We start from the raw sequence: 15,214 nt of genomic DNA, 5'->3' as shown, positions 1-15,214 counted from the left end.
ATTTTATTCCATCACTTTAATCTTATTTATGCAAACATTCATATGTTAAAGTTTGGATTGAATCTCTTGTTTTGCTTATGTATTAAACAATTTTTATTTCTAATGAGGTGTGTTAATGTTTCTCTATTTACTTTTCAAGCTTTAGTGTCATTTAGTGATTGCAAACATTAAGTGTACCATTTTATCTTGGCTTTGCTTGGAAAAGAAAGTAAGGGTTAGGAAAAGAGTAAATAACAAGGATTTGGGGCTTTAAACCTCATCTAATAACTTGAGCTCGGAAGAAGATAGTAACTGGAGGTTAAATTGATTGTGGTTAATGTCACACTCTAAGGCTTGGAAAAGCTTAGAGTGAAATTCGTTGATTTGGTTGGAAGACTTTCAATGAGATTTTAGAAATTGTTATCTACTAACATAAACTCGCTCTTAGTTGTAAAATCGTAAAATACATTGGATTGTTACTTAGAGTTAATTTCCCTTGTTACCATGCTTATGGCCATTGATCATTTTACTCGCTTTCTAGGTTAGTTTTATATTTGTTAGTTTTGAAATCAAAAATCAAAAATCAAATATTGAAAAAGTGTTTAGCGTAGCATAGTTGGTGATAAATCATTTACTTTCACAATCGCCTTTATATTATTCTCTATGGATTCGATCCCGACTCATAGTTGGGTAAATTATATTGCGACGACCGTGTACACTTTCTCTTTGAAGAATGGATTTGGACGTTATCACATACATTTTTTATTTTAAGAGAGCAATGAACTCGGGTCGAGGATATGATAGTGAAAACATTGGCTGTTTGGACAAATCTAACGAACATAAATTGTTAAATATTTAACGAAAAATAAAAGTTTGAACGAATACTGTTTAATGCATACTTGATTATAAATTATTTTATTAAAATAAATTCTCTTTAAATATAATTCATATATTTACTGGGTATGTTGCTGTAAAATATAGTAATACTTATCTTTTTAGGATGGACTATATGAGCCAATTTTCGAGAGGTCAACTTTAGAAACCAAAACAACTATATGAGCCAATTCTCGAGTTTGAGGTTGTGAATGAAGAAATTACTTATAATTAGTGTTTTCTTCTTTAACTAGGTCTACCCTCGCGAATGTGAATTAATTGAATCAATAATTGTGAGAAACATTTTCTCTTTAATAGATGTACCTCTCTTTACCTTATCTTTTTTTTTTTTTTTTTATTATTTAATAATTTTATTTTATCATTCGTCCTATCTTTTTATGGTAGCTTTATCCTGTATCCTACTTTTATTATAGGTTTATCATTTAAATTGTTGATGTGTGAGTTTCTGTAATGACGAAAAATGATATAATTGTCCAAACGTTGTGTTAATCAAAATAATACAATACGATACATTATCAAATAATATGTAACAACCATCCGGGGCGGAGCTAGCATACGACACAGGGGTTCGGCCAAATCCAGTAACTTTGATCTAAACCATGTATTTTTCTTGAAAAATTCATTGAATATGTATAAATTATTAATTTAGAACTCAGTAACTTAATCGAATTAGAATCCTGAACTCACAAGTTTCGAATTTAGGCTCCGCCTCCGACAAACATCCAAACAAAGTGTTAGTTGGATTATACGTTTTGAATAGGGGATGAAAAAAAAAAAAAAAAATTTAGAAAATTTACAAATTTACTATACCCACTTGGCTTCTGCAGGCAACCTGTTGGAGTATTCTATTTGCAGCAATCATCAATTTTGTAAGAAATACTTTTCACTTATGTATATGCACACAAGCTTAAGTAGAGAGCTGTAAGAATTAACATCTTAACTTAAAGTTTTAATCTTTGATGAAATTGGATTTGGGTCTTTATTAATACATTCATGTTAGGTGTTAGATAAATTGTTTACTTAATTTCATGGGATTTGGGTCTTTATTGATACATGTATGTTAGGACTTATGTGTTAGACAAAATGTTTACTTGATTTCATAGCTAGAAGGAATATCTTAGCTTAAAGTTTTAATCTTTGATGAAATTGGATTCGGGGTTTTATTAATACATGCTTGTTAGGTGTTTGACAAAATGTTTACTTAATTTCATGGGTAAGAATGACCATCTTAGCTTAAAGTTTTGATCTTTGATGAAAGTGGATTTGTTTCTTTATTAACACATGCATCTTAGGTGTTAGACAAAATGTTATACTTAATTTCATGGGTAAGAGCGGACATCTTAGCTTAAAGTTTTAATCTTTCATAAAAACGGATTTGGTTCTTTATTAATACATGCATGCTAGGTGTTATATGAAATGTTATACTTAATTTCATGGGTAAGAACGGACATCTTAGCTTAAAGTTTTGATCTCTGATGAAAATGGATTTGGTTCTTTATTAACACATGCATCTTAGGTGTTAGACAAAATGTTATACTTAATTTCATGGGTAAGAATGACCATCTTAGCTTAAAGCTTTAATCTTTGATGAAAATGGATTTGGGTCTTTATTAATTCATGCATGTTAGGTTTAGAAAAAATGTTTACTTAATTTCATGGGTAAGGTTAAACATCTTAGCTTAAAGTTTTAATCTTTGATGAAAATGGATTTGGGTCTTTTTTAGAATATGCATGTTAGGTGTTAGACAAAATGTTTACTTCAGACAGGATTTTGCCCTTCTGCTATAAAAGGTTTTATTTAGTCCTAGGATGATTTAACCTTCACAAGGTAGGGGAAAGGTTGTGTACACACCACCCTCCCCAGACCCCACTTGTGGGATAACACTGGGTATGTTGTTGTTTTTGACGATTTAAACATGCAATTGCACACTGGGAAGGCTGGTATCATTGAAGCATAACAGAAATCGACTTTTCGGATTCCTTCCTTATTTCTTGGAATTTTCAGTTTTGTTTATTCTTGAGATGTTAAAGCATTTTTAAGTACTCATTGATAACCGATAGCATACTTGTGTTGGCTATTTGTGTATGTGGGTGTTTGAATTTGTATTTTGCTGCTATTATGCTATATCCAAATTAAACAACATGTTGTGGTGTAAATTTTCTTTTTCCAGGATGGTTATATACTTATATGTCCAATTGATGTTTGATTACTGCATGCATTTCAGAATGCAATAACTCAATTCTGAACATATTTGGATGCCGGGTACGCAATCCTTAAGTAAGATAAAGGAAAGTAATAGTTTGTTGAACCACAATCATTTCCTCAGAAAAAGAAGGAAACAAATAACAACAAATAGAGTAAATAATTTCATTTCATGTATATCCCTTCTTTTTTCTATTTTTGAAGTTACTCTAGCATATATCCCTGATAGCCTAGGATTGAGGCGTAATAGTAGTAGTTGTTGAAAGCCGCTCTTGTATCAGTTTATCACCTTCAAAAGATTGACTAAGAAAATAGTACACCTAACCTTTTGTGTATTGATGTCCTTACCACCCTCTTTTTTATAATGTAGTCTATTAACTTTTGCGCGTTGATAATCCTTACCACTCTCTTGCTGAAAGATACTCCCTCCGTTTCAATTTGTTTGTCTTAATATTCTTTTTAGTTTGTTTTAAAAAGAATGCCTCTTTCTTGATTTGGCAACTCTTTAATTTCAATATCCCACATGGCATATTTAAGGCCACAAGATTAAAGGGCATTTTGGTACATTATACATATTTTTCGTTTAAGACCACAAAATTCAGAAGTATTCTTTACTTTCTTAAACTTCGTGCCCAGTCAAACTAAGACAAAATATTGAAACGGAGGGAGTAATTAAATTTGACGGATTGATTTACAAGCTCAACTCATTTTACTAGTTAGACAAAGAAAAATAATTTGAAGGTGGTAAGCATAGCTTTTGAATTAAGTAAAGGTACCATCGGATTTTAAATTAGAGGAAGCAGTAAATATACTTTAGCTCTTGTTTTTCCTTTTCCTTGTAGGCATCCTTCACTTCTGGTTTTTTTCCTTTTCCTTGCCACCCTGAGTCTTCCTCTTTAGAATTCCATAAGAACTATATCATTGTTACTCCATTTTCGGATGAACTCTCATTTTGCTGTATGAGTATCATATGTGAAAGTAAAAAATGTGCAAATGCAAACATGAATGGTATTAAAAAGGAGAAATTTACATGTCTGTGAAGTCAGGAGGACAGTCATCTCGAAATTTTTTGGGATTTGAGTAATATGCAGAGCAAAAATCAAATTCCCCATATGTGCATGCTGTTGTGTTTGAAGCAATGTTTCAGAGAGGAAAAATGTGCTCTTCATCTGTAGGAAGATTTACCTAGCATTAGGAAAACTTATCTCTTTAATGATACTTAGAGAGTCTGGGGCTATTTTAAGTAAGTCCCTTGTAGTAAGCCAGTGTTAAAAATCCTGATGTTTCTAAGAATAAACTATGGGTTACTGAGTTACTTGATATTCCTTAACCTTTCAGGTTACTCAAAGCATGATTCGTCAAGCTTAGTCTAATTATTCTGTGTTATATATGGGTTTTCGTCTTCATCTTTTACTGATCATTGTTGTTTCTATTACTCGTTTATGTCTCTTATCGTTGTTGCACCCATGGTGTAATTTTTTGTTTTCTTCAGTTCACAGGCGGTCTTGTTTGCATACTGCAAACACAACACTTCTTTGCTTTCCGGAGTGCCGTTGCATGATAGTATAACACAATGAAGTGGCTACCGAGGCTAGTACTAAGTAAAGAAGTAAGAGCTTTATGACTCGACAAAAATGAGACTTCTTTCACATCACTTCAGCTCCAAGGATCTTTTGTCTATGATCGTTTGTTCTTCTACTTGGCTGTCAAAGGCCGAGCCACTGCCTACATGGTACAATTTTAAATGCCATTATCATCCACAACATGCAGAGCAAGATAGAAAACGAAGACAATCTGATGAAGAACAAAAACAGAACAAGAAAGAAGGACCTTCTATTGGCTCTCCAGCTCGAATCCAGAAGCTTATTGCTTCCCAATCGGATCCACTCCTTGCTAAAGAAATTTTTGATTTAGCCTCGCGAGAACCCGATTTTTGTCACTCATATGCCACTTTCCACACCCTCATCCTCAAGCTTGGCCGGTCCCACCAGTTCTCCCTCATGCAGTCCATCCTCTCTTCCCTAAGATCACAGCAATATTCCGTTTCCCCATCTCTTTTTTCGCACATCATCCAAATATATGGTGATGCTGGCCTACCTGACAAGGCACTTAAAACTTTCTATACTATCCTGGAATTCAATATGAAGCCCCTTCCTAAACATCTCAACCTCATTCTTGAAATACTCGTTACTCACCGAAACTTTCTTCGTCCTGCATTTGATCTCTTCAGATCTGCACATAAATATGGAGTTTTAGCCAACACCGAGTCCTACAACATACTAATGCGGGCGTTCTGTTTGAATGATGATTTAAGTATTGCATACTCGCTGTTTAATCAAATGTTTAAGAGAGACATCAGTCCTAATGTAGAGTCATATAGGATTCTGATGCAAGGTTTGTGTCGAAAAAGTCAAGTGAATACAGCTGTCGACTTGCTCGAAGACATGCTGAATAAAGGTTTTGTTCCCGATGCTTTAAGTTATAGCACTCTATTGAACAGCTTGTGTCGGAAAAAGAAATTTAAGGAAGCTTACAAACTTCTTTGCAGAATGAAAGTAAAGGGTTGCAATCCGGATATTGTCCATTATAATACAGTTATTTTAGGGTTCTGTCGAGAAGGTCGGGCTGTTGATGCCTGTAAAATCCTCGAGGACATGCCATCGAACGGGTGTCTTCCAAATTTGGTCTCTTATCGGACATTAGTTGGGGGTCTAAGTGATCAGGGAATGTACGATGAGGCTAAGAATTACATGGCGGAGATGATGTCAAAAGGCTTCTCTCCGCATTTTTCTGTGGTTCATGTGGTGGTGAAAGGTTTCTGTAACCTAGGTAAAATCGAGGAAGCTTGTGGAGTAGTGGGGAATATTTTGAGTCACGATGAGGGCTTACATGCAGATACATGGGAAGAAATTGTATCCAGGATCTTGGAATGGGATGATGCAGAAAAAGTAGGGAATATCTTGGAGGAAATTGTTAGAGCTGAGATAAAACCTGATACGAGAATAGTGGAGGTTGGCCCTAGGTTGGGTGAATACTTGATGAACAGGAGAAAAAGTAAATCAAGGAAGGGTATGATTTCATAGGACGAGAATTGGTCCTGCTGTATACATGGAAAGGATGATTATGTTTACCTTGAAAGATATCAAATGCACATGAAACCTGGTAGTGGACTAGTGGTTAATACAACCCCCAAAGGAATCTAGTTTCAGAAAGTAAATTTGAATTTATCTTTGCTAACTCGTCTGGCCTGCTCATTGACATGTTTGTTTTAGCAAGGTGAGTCGTCCTCTCCCATGTTTTACTTGGCTTGTAGTCTTATCGAATCATATTCACTGAGTTTTATTTGCCTTGTGCCTTTGTCAGGTTTCAACAGTTTTCAAGGGATGAGCGGCGTAAGAGTTGTTGGTGCAATAGACTTGACAATCATGTTGAAATTCTCAACATTATGCCTAAGAAAGAGTGGAGCAACTTTGACAGAGGCAGAAATGCAAAGACATGAGCAATTTACTAAACTATCTTCAATGTCAAGTTAGGTTGGTTTACTGTCATCAAATATTAACGTAGGCGTGGATTCAGAAACTGTGGTAATTGTGGTTTGAACTTGTCTGTTTGTACTTATATTGAATGCAACTAATATAACTCTTGTAATATGTTCTGATTTTATTTAGTATCGTTTATCTTTTAGCTTTAACTTCATGTTTTCAAAATTGCAGACCCAATCTACTTTGGTTTTCGTTCCTCTTTGTACCTTCGGGACATCCGATAAAATGATAACAATACAGAGAAGATTGAAAATTATCTTAAAGCAGCATCATGGCATTCGCATCTCTCATTGCTTGTGATTCTTTAAACTTTGGTTTGAGTTCTTGTAATGTCCTTCAAGTGCCACATTCTCTTTAAAAAAATTATGCAGTAATCGTGCTAATCAGTAGTGTCTTCTTCAAACTATATTTTTCATCAGTAGATATGGGGAAGACTTGTATCTTGAATGCTCCATTTGTCCCAACAAGATTTGAGTTATTGGTAAAAAATACACCTGAACTATAGTTTTATCGCGAGTTTCACACCCACCCAAATTATCAACTGTTCCCTTTCCTACATGAACTATCACCATTTATGCATTAAAACACACCTCAACTATCACATGTTCTCTTTTCCTACCTGAACCATCACCATCTGTGTATTAAGACACATCTCAACCATCAGTTGTTCCCTTTTCCTATTTGAACGATGGTGTGTTTTTGAACAATGAACAACTGATAGTTGAGGCGCGTAGACTGGTTAATTGCGATGGATCAGTATTTCGAACTAAAAGAGATTTCGGACCTGGAGCGGGTACGTTTCACACCTCTCTCTATCTATATAGAGAGAGAGATCTGTTGCGTGAGCAACCCGACTGTGTCTTACGCACGTAATTTTTCTTCCCAACAAGCCCTTCTTTTGATTTGGAAGACAGGCATTGCGTTCAGTTCGAAAGGCACGTAACTGGGTCTTGAGTGTCGGTCTGACGAAAAAGTACACTCTAGTTTCTTCTTTTGTCCGATCGGAAACAAGTCTTCTTTTTATGGTGTAAGGGTCGGCAACAACTCCTTTTGGAAGGAATTGATCGACTAGCCAAAAGTGGTGGTTGAAATGTATTTTTGACCATTATCTAAAAAAATAATGAATTGTGAAATGTTTAATGTGTAAAAACAGGAATATGTTAAAATAATTTTGTGAGCAAATTATATATTAAGCTTACATGTCATTGAATTTTTTTGGTCTAAGTTTATCTCTGGCATTAAGAAAAAAAAAAGTCATAATTTTATGACAAAAGCCAAATGGAAGTGCGCTTGCTTGGCAAAGGCACGTGATTTTCGTCTTTGACCCAAATAATGAATTGTGAAATGTTTAATGTGTAAAAACAGGAATCTGTTAAAATAATTTTGTGAGCAAATTACATATTAAGCTTACATGTCATTGAATTTTTTTGGTCAAAGTTTATCTTTGGCATTAAGAAAAAAAAGTCATAGTTTTATGACAAAAGCCAAATGGAAGTGCGCGCTTGCTTGGCAAAGGCACGTAGTTTTCGTCTTTGACCCAAATAATGGATTGTGAAATGTTTAATGTATAAAAACAGGAATATGTTAAAATAATTTTGTGAGCAAATTACATATTAAGCTTACATGTCATTGAATTTTTTTGGTCAAAGTTTATCTTTGGCATTAAGAAAAAAAAAGTCATAGTTTTATGACAAAAGCCAAATGAAAGTGTGCTTGTTTGGCAAAGGCACGTAGTTTTCGTCTTTGACCCAAATAATGGATTGTGAAATGTTTAATGTGTAAAAACAGGAATATGTTAAAATAATTTTGTGAGCAAATTACATATTAAGCTTACATGTCATTGAATTTTTTTGGTCAAAGTTTATCTTTGGCATTAAGAAAAAAAAAGTCATAGTTTTATGACAAAAGCCAAATGAAAGTGTGCTTGCTTGTCAAAGGCACGTAGTTTTCGTCTTTGACCCAAATAATGGATTGTGAAATGTTTAATGTGTAAAAACAGGAATATGTTAAAATAATTTTGTGAGCAAATTACATATTAAGCTTACATGTCATTGAATTTTTTTGGTCAAAGTTTATCTTTGGCATTAAGAAAAAAAAGTCATAGTTTTATGACAAAAGCCAAATGGAAGTGCGCTTGCTTGGCAAAGGCATGTAGTTTTCGTCTTTGACCCAAATAATGGATTGTGAAATGTTTAATGTGTAAAAACAGGAATATGTTAAAATAATTTTGTGAGCAAATTACATATTAAGCTTACATGTCATTGAATTTTTTTGGTCAAAGTTTATCTTTGGCATTAAGAAAAAAAAAAGTCATAATTTTATGACAAAAGCCAAATGGAAGTGCGCTTGGTTGGCAAAGGCACGTAGTTTTCGTCTTTGACCCACGTCAAGTTGTCAATACAGCGGGACACGCACACGCAATAATACTTTGTCCGCAGTAAAATATGCCCCCTTATGATTTGGTATGTTCAAGTTAATTCCTTGGTATGTTCAAGTTAATTCCTTAAATTTATTCAAGAACAATTTTAATCCTTAAAAGTTTATAAGAAGTGATCATTTTTGGTAGTTGTCAGAACGTCAAATATTTAACAAACTCCATTGTGAAATTTGATGAAAATTGTAAGGAAAAAAAGATTTTAATAGGGTTTCACATTTGGATGTGTATTTTCTTTTACAATTTTTGCTATTTTTAATCTATTCTCTAGAGCTTGATGCGGCTTTTTAAACTTTAATTTCTGCTATTTTTGCTGTCTAGTACAGTTTCTTCTACTACAGCTTATAAGATTTAATTGATTTTCCTAATGTTTCTAGTTAAATCTTTTTTGCTCACCATTCTCCTCGAATTTAACCGAAAAAGTTTTCTCCCACTATGCGCGAGAGGGTGGGGGTGTTCCGTGAAATGATCATACCATAAGGGTTTATTATACACAACCTTACTCTACGTTTATACGAGAGACTGTTTTCACGACTAGAACTCATCAACTCCTGTTCACACTCCCTTTGTAACTTAAAATATCTAAAATAATTAAAGATACAGAACTACTTTAAAGCTACTCAAACATAATGAACCATTTTGTCATTTTCTCTTCAAATCCAAACCACCAACCATGAATTCCCTTTTCTTTCATTCTTGAACCTCCAATATTATACGTTACCAGAAGAAACAAAAAGATATCCATTCCAGTATTGAGCACCAAACAAAAATGTCCAACTATGGCAACAACAGAGCAACACCATATTCACCTTCAGCACCACCACTTTACAACCCAAATGAACCTCCAATAGCCCATCCATATCACCCTCCTTCTCAATCTTCAACAAATTATTCATACCAAAATTACCCTCAGTCTCAGTTTCAGCAACAAACAACTGGTTATGGAACTAGTTCTTCTTATGGGTATTACCAAACAACTCAAAATTATGCTCCTCCTTCTTTTCCACCTGGAACTGACCCACAAGTTATTCAGAGTTTTCAAATGGTGGATAAAGACCATAGTGGATTTGTTGAAGATAAAGAGTTACAACAAGCTCTTTCTTCTGGTTATCAAACGTTTAGTCTTAGGACTATTCGTTTGCTCATCTTTCTCTTCAAGAATCCCTCTGAATATCTTCCAAGAATTGGTGAGTTGGAAAAAAAAAAAATTACACCTTTTTGATATGCTTTTGGTAGTGGGGGTTCTTTATATAGATGTGTTTAGCTATAGAGATTTGACCAGAAATTTATGTGCTGAGTTGGTTCAATTTTACTCAATTTTTGGATTTAGCTCTTTGGGTTTTGCCATATAGGCTAGTTACTTCATATATAGCTTTTCCTTTTATATTAATGTAGTTCAAATTGACAATGGTGATTTTCTTGTTCTGATAAGAATTAATGACTAGATTATTTGGCTAGTAATAAGGGTGTCAAATGGCGGGTTGGGCTGAATTTGGGGGCTCAAAAGTTACTTGGGTTGAAATGGGCGGGTCATGATTTCATGGGCTAATTTTGCCACCGAGGCTAGTGTTTTGGTTTGCTTCTGAAATATTGTGGATGTCAGTATACAACACTGCTTCCTAATTTTGTTGCTCAAAATTTTGTTTTTGCTATATCTTATTTACTTGACTTTGACATGTATTACTGAACAGGACCAAAGGAATTTGCTGCACTATGGAGTTGTCTTGGTCAATGGAGGGTAAGCAATTGTTCATTCCCTTTCTGATATTTTTTTAATTCAAATTATAACATTCAAGAAATTAGAACATAAAAACCTTTATCTGAGAAATTAAAAAATGGAGGTTGGCATGAGGAGGAGCAGGCTGTAGAGGATGGAAAGGTGGAAGCAGATAAGAGAAGGGGATAGAGAATGATACTAATTAATAAGTTATATGCAGCCATATATGGCCTTGTCCTGGGGTAATTTTTAAGGTTTTCGGACTATTGAACATTAGTCAGAGAAATTAATGCAGTACAAAAAGTGCATTTTGGGGAAAAAGATATTATTGATGTTTGAGAACAGATATTCATCTTTACCATGCGTAAAATTTAAAGCTTTACAGTTCATTTACGCATGGTGTAACTGAGTTTAGGAATCCTTTTTGCTGTCCATGTTGGCACCTTCTTGGTCTCTATCAAACCACACCCCCCCCCCCCCCCCCCCCCCCAAAAAAAAAAAAAAAAGGTGATTGATAAACAAAGATCCAAAAGAAACATTGATGTTAACATAGTGGCTGATATGTTTACTCACACACGCTATCACTGCTATTCATATTTGTTTCCAAAATCATCTTTACCGCTTTGCAAATTTTAATTAATGCCTCTGACATTGATCCTCTTGTTTGCAGGCCATATTTGAGAGATTTGACAGAGATCGGAGTGGGAAGATTGATGCAACAGAACTAAGGGATGCTCTCTACAGTCTTGGATACATGGTGCCACCTTCTGTTCTTGAAGTTTTGATTTCTAGATATACTGACGGAAGTGGTCGGAGAACTGCGCTATGTTTTGATAGTTTTGTCGAGTAAGTCTCATACTGCAATAACCTTTTCATTGAATAGGTCGGTTCTCAAGTGATGTTCTGAACTTTATGCTTTTATGATGCAGATGTGGAATGGTTGTGAAGGTAAAACAACTGATCTCTTTCTATAAACATTTCCTTCCTTAATGGATTTCTGTTGTGTATCTGCCTGACTTCAATGTACTCCTCCGTCCCAATTTATGTGGCAATTTCCTTTTTAGTCTGTCCCAAAAAGAATGCAACTTTCTATAATTAGAAACAACTTAACTTTACCCTTTTACTCTTAATGAAATGATTTATAGCCACACAAATGTCATAGGTATGTTTTCGACAACAAATTTCAAAAGTCTTCCTTTCTTTCTTTAACTTTGTGCCTAGTCAAATGGTGCCACATAAATTGGGACGGAGGGAGTATTTTTTCCTCATCTCTCCCCCACTTATAAAAGCGTGCCCAGCACTTGAGGAAATAGATTAAATTTTTTGGACCGATCCATGTTATTTTCTGAAATTGAAGGACAAAAAACTAGACTCACTTCCCCTCTGGTCACTTGGAGACTAACAGTTACAAGTGTTAAACTAGTTTCCATTACAATCTTATAGTTCTTAATAATATTGAGTTTAAAAGAAAGTGTTAGAACTCAAAATTAGAGGTCACAACTAGCACCTAGTGGGCTACCCCAACTGATATTAAAACTCCGATTTTAACAAGTTATAATATCAAATAAAGTCTAATTCCGAACTGAAATTATTGATCTTAGAAAGCTAATACAATGAGCTAAAGCTGAAAATCTATATCTTCTACACGTCACTGAGCTCATAAGTACTTCTCTTTCTTATACTCTTTGAATACCGAAAGCACGATGCTGTAGAGGTTAGCTAAATATCCTGGTGCACCATGCATACATATTTCGTGGTTCGATCCCAACCCGTTCAGCTAGGTATCCCGGCACATCGTCTTTACATTCTGATGGTTTGACATTACCCTCATTAGCTAGGGTGCTAGCACATTTGAATCTAAAGCTACTTATTGCTTAAGATCCGCTATAAATTGAAAACTTCATTTTATGAATTCAAATACTTGTCAAGATTTTCACCTTGTTCCTCGACCCACCATCACCTTATCTTCTCCATTTCGCAACTTTAGTCTTCTTGTTTCCAAAACTTCTCAAAATCCACTTTTGGAGAACTGAATCATGGTAAATTTGTGTTTTGGAAAGTAGTAAAAGGAAAAAAAGAAGTAAAAAGAAAAGAAAAAGAGAGAAAAGAAAAGAAGAAGCTGTGAAGACATTCAAGAAATGGTTCTCCTTCATTGCAGCTACCTTGCAAACCAAATTTGTCAACAATTCTGTGGATGACAGGATGAGTTAGATCCACTTGCTTTTTTCCGAATAAAGTAAGTTCAGGATTGCTTGTTAACAGTTCATTATAGGCTTTTCCAAGGCCTTACGTTATCAGATGTGAAGCTTGATCTTTGAGGCAGGCCAGCATAAGAGAATAGTGATTGTCATGGTGTATTAAAGTAAATTGGTAAGTATTGGGCTTGTAGTGATAGTCATGTAGGTTAGTATGGTTAAATTCGGTAATAGTGATTGGTGGCAGTTTTGATGTTGGTTTATCAAGAAAGAAAGCATTATAGTTTGCTGGATACTGAGTAATATGCAGATAGTTACTAAGAGGAAGGATTTGGTTACTATAGGCTATGCGAAGAAAGAAATTGGTGGTTAGTAGGCCAAAGAATGTGATGCTTTATATGTATTTTAAGGTGATTGTACCATAGGAGGCATACTTCCATTACATTTGATCCTTGAGGAAGGCCCTAAGCTCTAGGAGAGGGGGGGGGGGGGGGGGGGGTCATTTACTAGGCTGAGAATAAGATATAACAATGGTGGCAGGGGCAAGGGAGTAGGAACAATAGGATATGGCATGTGATTGTGTATTAGGAGTAAACTGATTTTGTTTATTAGAACAATAGGATCAACTATTGTGGGGTTTCTCTAAGTATGCTGCACTGTTATGGTTGCAGGTTTAATATGATATAAAAATATACATGTTACCAAGTCTCAAAAAAATAAAAATAAAATAGGATCAACTATTGTGTATTATTTGAGCAACTTGTTTATGAATTTTCATAATTGTTCAGATTTTCTTTTTCAAAAAGGTTAAATAAATCAATTTCGAAATGCTATTGCCTTGCCGAGAAAGAGCAAACTCCTCCATTTCGCCTTTTGCCCTTGAATACATTGGTGTGAATTATGTATTGCGTCGAGCATTGCCATTTGATAGGTTTATGAAGGTATAAATGCTAAAACGCACATTATACAAGTCAATCAAAATATGTCTGCCAGTTGATCATGGCGATTGAATTCCTCATTGAGGACTTCTCTGAGTTTCTGAATATAAATTATGGTTACATATCAGAAAACTAAAGAGAAATAAATGTAAATAGCCGCTCACCCAAAATAATAGCCGGCAGATATATGATATATATTATGTATGTTGGTTAGACTGTAAATACTTTTGGCGGAGCTGCCAACTGTGTAACTTCCCCAAAAATAAAAGATTATCCAGATGGTTACAGATATAATGTGCCTTTTCTGATGTATTTTCCTCTAAAAAAGATGCATTGTGATTGAAGTTAACTTCAGTGTCATATTTGCCCACATCTTGATGCGATTCCATTTGTATTTGTAACCAGTGAGACTACTGAGTTTTTTTTCCTTCATACCAGTGTCTCTGAATCCTTCTCTTTTGCAATTCTCAGGGCTTGACCGAAAAGTTCAAGGAGAAAGACGCGCGTTATACTGGCTCGGCAAAACTGAGCTATGATGAGTTCATGTCCATGATCCTACCTTTTATTGTGTCATACTAGAATGTTAAATCCAGTTCTCATTTCATTTATTGTTCGTTTGGCAGTTTTGGAGGGAATTTCTAGAGTTGGTTGTGTACAATATTGTGATCCTGAAATTGTACATGTACAAGTCTTTTCATGACAATACTTGTTCATGTGTATTTTGAAGTTCTGATCATCTCCTTATTCTATGATAATAACAAAGCAGGCGTTGTTCAAGTATGGTTTTGTATAATTACCCAGTATATTACTGCAAATAAAAATTCTCATCTGGCAGCAAGACTCATACCTTAATGGTATTGGTATTAGTTTTGAACTTCTGATTGTTACTACCTCCTTCTCCTTCCATTTTTCCGATCTCTCTATTTAACAATTATTTTTGAAGTTAGTCATTCTTGAAAGAGTGTATTATGACTTGAAAGAGTGTAGTAGCCCATCGATAACGACCACTTAACTGCCATATCCTCGTATGACTTTCTTTTTCTGTGTTCTATCACACATGAATGGTCTACTTAAGCAAAAATTACATCTGGGATAGTGAGTAACCTGAAATAATTTGATAGCTCTCGACTCCCTCACTGTATTTCAAGGCAAGCTCCTACAAAGTCCTAAAATTCAATTGAACTTGAGCAACTTGAGTATGAACATACTAAAGGTAATGTAAATTTTTACAGCTCCTTCCATTGGGGCTAACGATGCATTAGATTCGACTTGAGTAAAGCCAAAAGAAAACAGATATGCTAGCATATCAAAG

At 34.7% G+C, this 15,214-nt stretch overlaps 2 protein-coding genes across 8 annotated transcripts; both read left to right on the top strand.

Annotated features, from left to right (window-relative positions):
* The first annotated feature begins 1,018 nt into the window (after positions 1 to 1,018).
* Positions 1,019 to 6,767, top strand: LOC132600594 (pentatricopeptide repeat-containing protein At4g01400, mitochondrial). 6 transcript variants are annotated; one of them, XM_060313869.1, is made up of 3 exons: positions 1,019 to 1,145; positions 4,569 to 6,352; positions 6,440 to 6,767. In XM_060313869.1, the coding sequence occupies exon 2, from the start codon at positions 4,711 to 4,713 to the stop codon at positions 6,157 to 6,159; it is 1,449 nt and encodes a 482-aa protein (XP_060169852.1). In that variant the 5' UTR covers positions 1,019 to 1,145; positions 4,569 to 4,710; the 3' UTR covers positions 6,160 to 6,352; positions 6,440 to 6,767. The 6 variants fall into 6 exon arrangements, with proteins under 6 accessions (XP_060169852.1, XP_060169851.1, XP_060169848.1 ...); XM_060313868.1 differs by having other exon boundaries at positions 1,042 to 1,172; XM_060313865.1 differs by lacking the exon at positions 1,019 to 1,145 and adding an exon at positions 1,543 to 1,742.
* A 2,812-nt stretch (positions 6,768 to 9,579) lies between these two features.
* On the top strand, positions 9,580 to 14,679 carry LOC132600592 (probable calcium-binding protein CML48). 2 transcript variants are annotated; one of them, XM_060313860.1, is made up of 5 exons: positions 9,594 to 10,239; positions 10,744 to 10,790; positions 11,440 to 11,615; positions 11,699 to 11,717; positions 14,374 to 14,679. In XM_060313860.1, the coding sequence occupies exons 1-5, from the start codon at positions 9,822 to 9,824 to the stop codon at positions 14,479 to 14,481; spliced, it is 768 nt and encodes a 255-aa protein (XP_060169843.1). In that variant the 5' UTR covers positions 9,594 to 9,821; the 3' UTR covers positions 14,482 to 14,679. The 2 variants fall into 2 exon arrangements, with proteins under 2 accessions (XP_060169844.1, XP_060169843.1); XM_060313861.1 differs by lacking the exon at positions 11,699 to 11,717 and having other exon boundaries at positions 9,580 to 10,239.
* The last annotated feature ends 535 nt before the right edge of the window (positions 14,680 to 15,214 follow it).

The sequence above is a fragment of the Lycium barbarum genome, chromosome 6 (assembly GCF_019175385.1).
Source record: "Lycium barbarum isolate Lr01 chromosome 6, ASM1917538v2, whole genome shotgun sequence".
NCBI lineage: Eukaryota > Viridiplantae > Streptophyta > Magnoliopsida > Solanales > Solanaceae > Lycium > Lycium barbarum.
This window is presented reverse-complemented; position numbering and strand designations above follow the sequence as displayed.

What these genes read in the sequence shown, in the direction of transcription:
- LOC132600594 (XM_060313869.1), top strand. Translation starts at nt 4,711, where the DNA reads ATGAGACTTCTTTCACATCACTTCAGCTCCAAGGATCTTTTGTCTATG.
- LOC132600592 (XM_060313860.1), top strand. Translation starts at nt 9,822, where the DNA reads ATGTCCAACTATGGCAACAACAGAGCAACACCATATTCACCTTCAGCA. An exon ending in TGAATATCTTCCAAGAATTG is followed by an intron (nt 10,240 to 10,743) that starts GTGAGTTGGAAA and finishes ATTACTGAACAG; the next exon opens with GACCAAAGGAATTTGCTGCA. An exon ending in GTTGTCTTGGTCAATGGAGG is followed by an intron (nt 10,791 to 11,439) that starts GTAAGCAATTGT and finishes TCTTGTTTGCAG; the next exon opens with GCCATATTTGAGAGATTTGA.